A 6,039-nucleotide genomic window follows, 5' to 3' on the forward strand; every position below is an offset into this window, starting at 1 on the left:
AAATAATATGCTTACAACAATATCTGTGTTCTGAGGACATTGTCCCTTCTGATCAGCTGTATTGTTGAGTAGCACTTACCTTGGTTCATGATTAGGGCTTCTCAGTGCTCTTAGAGAACAAATAATAAATAATTACAGGTCTACTTTACTGGACTGTGTTAATTTATTTTTATTCTGCATTCTAAATCATGTAAATTATTACACTGATCTTTCCAAGATTCAGGTTTTTCATTTTCAGCTGTGGCTGGGGCAATCATATTAACTGTAATGAAATTACTTACCACCTCCCATAGAATGAATTATAAAAAAGCACTGCAGACAGTCACAGTGTTCTGCGGCTTTCCTCAGCTTTTCCACAATGTTTTCCCGGTACTGACAGCCATATAGCTTATGACCTACAGCCCTGAGGATATGAAAAGCACTTTTAAAAAAAGCCTCCAACAATTAATCTCTAGGGTTTATTTTATTTTATTTAACTCCTCCTATCAGACATTTTAGAGTTCAGAGTGCAAAGCTGGGTACAGTATCACATTTGTGAGAGCTGGTAAGCTGTGACTACCTGATGAAAATATGAGAGTCAGGCTATGGTTTTAATTTTGAGGATGCAAGCAGCACCAAGTTCACAGGTTTGGAGTGTGCAATATTATTTAACAACAATAAGGAAATAAACTCCCTCACTGGATGATCGAATTGTAATTATGAGATGAAAGTTATACACTCCTTACTATTTCACTCCTTTTGTAATGTGTATTGACCTTCCTTTCAGTACGCTAATCAGTTGCTATTAGTATTAAAAAACAAACAAACAAAAAAAAAAAACAAAAACCCAAACAGATCATTTTCAGTACAACCTGTCTGCTAGATGGATCACAATATGCTTCACACCCTGTATTGCACTCTCTTTCGGGACATTGGCTGATGATGTGCTTTTCAGCCTGTAGTGCACTGAATATCATCAGAGGCACAGTAGGGTCTTGGTGAAAATTTGGAATTCATTATGTTAATCAATCTTTTTCAGAATTTCTCTTTTTGGTAATGTAATTTAAAAAGCCAGACTCTGGTGCTTGGAAATCAGAAGTGCATTTGTTCATGTATCTCATTTCCACACTAGTTGCACAGTCTGAAACTAGATTATGGCTTTGACTGAGCAATGGAAACAGTTGAATACCAAAGAAATAAAAATAAAAAGCATGTTCTTTTGAAAAAGAAAATCAAAAAAGAGGACGAAAAAATAGACAAAATGATATATCAGCAGATTTATCTTCCTATGAAAGGCTTTTCAAAGCTCTCCTCCAGGCAACTGTGACTCCAAAGTTTACTGGTAATATGCTGCTGCTCCCCAGGTGCAGAGCAAACCAGAAAGCTCCTGCTATCATTTCCCTTTTCAAATGCCATCTAATTAGTTGCTAAGAAATGCTTTCTGAAGAGGTTCTCACCAGTTGTTTCCTGAACCAGAAACATCTGTGATAAGCTGCTTGCTATCAAACACATCCCTCAATGGTCCCTGCAGAATTTCATTTACCACACCCTCCTCCATGTCAATCAACAGTGCCTTTGAGAAAGGAAAGAATGAAAATTCAGTCAGTAAGCAAACCACCCTTTGAATCAATCACAAAAAGAAATATCAAATTATTTACAATATAAAATATATGTTGCTTCTATTATACTCCAGGGAAACTTCTTTTTTTCAGTTGTTAAGTAGGAGACCAACTAGATTCACCTTGGCTGATTTGCTAGAAGTCACTCAATAGGACAGTGTTTCAGAAAATGTAATTTTGTTAAAATTTTTATAATATTTTACTCCAATACTTAGGAATAAAGAAATCAAAGCATTTTTATGTTCTGCATTTCTTGCTTCTTAATCCATTGCAGTGGCTGAAAGAAACCCACTCCTTAGAAAACTGAAATAAAAACTTGGTTGGTAACAACTACAATAATTTTATTAAAATTATAACTTACATTACTCAACAAGACTGGCAGCAAACTGCATTATTCCACTGAACCATAAAAATTACTATTAGGAATTTTACTATTCAAAGTAGCATTTTAAAATATATGCAATTATAAGGACCTTATGAAAATTCCTACACAGTTGGATGTAAATATGCAATGTAAAAAGAATGCCCTTCATAGATTCCCTTACTCGTGCTTTTAAAGAGCAGATTTTTCCTTCGTAAATATCAGGACCATCATCACCACTTCTGAAAAATAAAAAATCCAAGCTTAGAATCATAATAGAATACAAGAATAAGGCGATATATGTCAGAATAAAACTCCTTCTTTAATCTTTCATGTTCAGAGGACTGTTACAATGTAAGAAACAAACAGAAACATCCTACTAAGAAAGACCTTGTAATTCTCTAAAGTAATCCAATTACAGGACGCAATCTCAGTCAGAAATATCCTACACAGTACTTCAGGAAGATGGAAAGATAAGCATTGAAAGTTTACTCTCAGATACAGCTTCTGCTCTCTGGTAATTCTATGAGCACTGCCAAAACCTGCAAGGATTATCTTTTGCCCAGCACGTGGTACATCTGCATCATAGAATGGAGCCCAGCACCCCAAAGAGCAGCGCACTGCCGCTCAAGGTGTGAAGGCTGGATCAACTGCACCAGCACAGTGCTGTGCTTGACTGACTTTGCCATTAAGATTTACCAGTCTGGAAATCATGCTGAGCTGGCACAGCCTAATTTTCTTTTTTTTTTTTTTTTTTCAGGATTGATTGTACTGAGCCAGCCTAGGGGACTATGCATTGTGCACAATCACATTTTTTCCATAACAAACGCTGATGCTTCTGCACTCAAAGGATGACATACTGTGATCTGGTCAAATGACACCAACACGGGGGAAAAAGGCAGGCATACCAGAAGACAGATCTAATTTTCCACTCAATTATTTACCTGTTTTAGGGTCTGGTCAAGCCTAAATTTAAAGCATTTCTTAGACTATTCTACATTAAGCCACAATAATCCACAAACATCAGCTGAAATTTGCTACAGCACAGACATTCTGACCATGCTTAGTCCCATCAGGAGTAAGAGGAAAAGAGTATATGGGGTTGCACTGGATTCCTCAAGGATCTTCCACCCTCTCACTCAAAGAAGCTCTCCAGACACTTCTCATTTGCTGATCAGTTCACAGGAGCCTGCAGTATTCATGTGATTCCTCTAGCCCACAAAACTCCCTATATGAGCGGACTATAGCACCACTAAATCCAGCTAGAAGTTCTATTTCTATTCAGGGACTAACAAAGCTCTGGGGAAAAAGAAAAAAACACAAACAAAAACACATAAACAAAAGCAAAGCAACATATCTTTCCCTGACTATTGTCTTTGTAGCCTTTCATGCCAGCCCATACTTTCAATCACTTTTATTCAAGTGCTGAAAAAAATCCTTGTGTTTGCTAGAATCCCCTAGGCTTATGACACATGCTTTGCTTATAAAACCATGCATATGCATAAGCACCTTTCCAATACTACCTAGTTTAATAACCACCATAACAGAAAAAGAAGTCTGTCTCATTCTGCGAGAGTGTTGTTGATAGCTGTTTCTGACAGGATAACCCATCTGGATTATTTTGAACAGTGATGTGGCATGGCGAAGACTGAAGTTTTCACTTCTGTATCATAAGGTTTCAGGCTTGCAATGACCTGGAGGTTAAATACTTCTTTCCACTAAAACTAAAACAAACCCCTCAACAATAACAAAAGGCCAAAACCTCACAGCCTGAGCCAGCCTGAGCAGCAGAGTTTGAAATGACCCTCCCTAACTAAACTGTCATTCAAGGCTACAGTTAAAAGTAGGAATTATTTCAACAGAAAAATAAACAGCTCCTGGAAAAGATGAGATTTGAATAACAATTCTTCTGGTTCCTAAGTAGGGGAATCTTCCTTGAAACTTTACTGTATTCAGTGAAGTAAGTCTTTCCACTTTACAGAAAGAAAACAGATGTTTCTATTGCAGCCAACCTATCAGTTATAAATTTGGTGGTTTCATCTGGCAGTCTGGCACATACAGAAACAGACATTGTTTACAACCAGATTTTCTTGGGAGAAAAAAAAAAAAAAGAAAAATATATTCTAGGAAATGCCCACAAGGAATGACAATGATAAACTCCAACACATTTGCATGTTCTTCCAGGGAGGTAAAATTTGAAACAAACCAATTATTACCATTATAATTTTAGATAAATTGCATGCTGTGTTGCAGCCTTGCCCTACAGTGGAAGAAAACAGAGGCTGGTCGAATGCTTTTTAGTGAATTAAAATTCAACAGCAATATCCATCAATAATATGCTGTTACGGTATGAATTGGTTAACTTAAAAAGACAAACCATGGCTACTACTCTTTATGTAACAAACTAGTCAGATAAAAGAGATTTAAAAACTGACATAACCTTTTCTGACTATCTTATGTACAATTACTGTCACAACTCTTCAAGAAGTACTGCTAAATTGGTATTCAGAGGGCTTGCAGCCTGATCATGATTCAAAAGGTATCAGATCCTGACTGTCCGTTTTTGGCACAAAAGGAAAACAAACACAAATACTTTCAAAACCTTTAACTAATGAAGTATAGTTAATATGTAAAGGTAATTTTTGAGAATCCAAAAAAGCAAAATCCTTTTCTAGCACAAACTAAATATGACCTAAATCAAAGAAAACTAAACGTTTGGTTAAAAGAAAATACTAAAATTGTTGATCTACTGCATTATGTTCACGACCTGTTTGATAAGAAGACTTACCTTGTGTCTACATTCCTAAAGAAACTGCTTAATGCTTCATCATAAATTCCTTTCTAAAAGGAAACAACATGAGAGAAGATGATGTGTAACGTCAAAATTCTCAGTGCTTTTTCATAGAGTCATTTAAGTTGGAAGTGACCTCTACAGGTCACCTGTCAAATGTCCCCACTAAAAGAAATACAACTAGCTCTAGTCAGCTCTAAAAAAGAACATTCCATTGAAGCATTGGCTTGATATTAAAAACTGACAGGAGGATATAACTAGGAAATTAATTTTTCAGCATAAGATTAAACAACTACTCTTTCTTAATTTCTAAAGATTTAGGATTTTATTGAGCATTCCAGTACAATTCTTAAACTGAATAGCTGCTGTTTAGCTGACGCAGTTCATCACTGATACAACATCCAGTTCATCACGGACTCCACGTTCATGACACCAATGTTGTTAAGTTCTGTGGAAAGGAAAACACGCCAAACTGTATCAGTTATTCCTGACCCAATAAAACTCCCTGCTGAGTGGTGGCATGGAAATTACTTACCACACTATAGAGCTAAAGAGACCTGGCATTATTATTTTACAGACCGCTTACCACAGACCAGATGAAGAAGAATTTGAAAGTTGGTGTTCCCTGCAACACTAAATCCAAGAGACTCTCCCAAATGCATGGGAAAGTCATCCCTTTTACTGCTGCTTCAGTAGAGGGCACTTAGAAGGACCACTCATTGTTATTTGTTAACAATACAGCGTTTGCCATGAAATCGTATCCTTACAGCCATGGCAAGAAGGGTGTATTTTTGTTCAGGGGATGCACCACAATCCTATGTCCTTTTAACGCTGCTGCTTCGGTCTGTACGGTACAAATGCACGGTAAGTCACTGCATGGCGTATGCTAACAGGAAAAACAAAGGTGGGCTTGGGTGGGCTGTTATTTTGCTGTACTACCAGTGGCAAAGAAGCTGCATTGCACAACCCTGTTTCCACTGACTGCCTCGGACCCGCTCACGCCGGCCTGTGGGGGAGGAGTGCCGGCCGAGGAGGGGAGGGCGGGGAGCGGCGCCGTTACCTTGTTGACGGCGGCGTGCTCCCGCAGCGCCAGGTCCCAGAAGCGGCGGCCCACCTGGTTCCCGCACTGGCCCACTGCAAAGGGAGAGAGGCGGGGGTGAAGCAGGGGTGAGGCACGGCGAGGGCTGTGGGCGCCACGACCCCTTACCCTGCACCACCACAGCCTGGGTCATGGTGGGGCGCGTCCCTGCCGCCTCCCGTTTCGAACTGGGCCCCAGAAGCCTCGCCCG

General features: G+C 38.8%; 1 protein-coding gene across 1 annotated transcript in view; it reads right to left on the reverse strand.

Moving 5' to 3' along the window:
- TUBE1 (tubulin, epsilon 1) overlaps window positions 1-5,982 on the reverse strand; it is a 14,673-nt gene extending 8,691 nt beyond the window's left edge. Inside the window, exons 1-6 of the mRNA XM_008935723.1 lie at window positions 5,958-5,982; window positions 5,811-5,884; window positions 4,748-4,800; window positions 2,144-2,201; window positions 1,437-1,552; window positions 282-403 (exon numbers count right to left, since the gene is read on the reverse strand). Of these exons, the coding sequence (XP_008933971.1) occupies window positions 282-403; window positions 1,437-1,552; window positions 2,144-2,201; window positions 4,748-4,800; window positions 5,811-5,884; window positions 5,958-5,982 (448 nt within the window). The remainder of the gene's footprint in view (window positions 1-281; window positions 404-1,436; window positions 1,553-2,143; window positions 2,202-4,747; window positions 4,801-5,810; window positions 5,885-5,957) is intronic.
- Between the last annotated feature and the right edge of the window lie 57 nt (window positions 5,983-6,039).

Source organism: Merops nubicus, unplaced genomic scaffold (assembly GCF_000691845.1).
Source record: "Merops nubicus isolate BGI_N331 unplaced genomic scaffold, ASM69184v1 scaffold11982, whole genome shotgun sequence".
Lineage (NCBI taxonomy): Eukaryota > Metazoa > Chordata > Aves > Coraciiformes > Meropidae > Merops > Merops nubicus.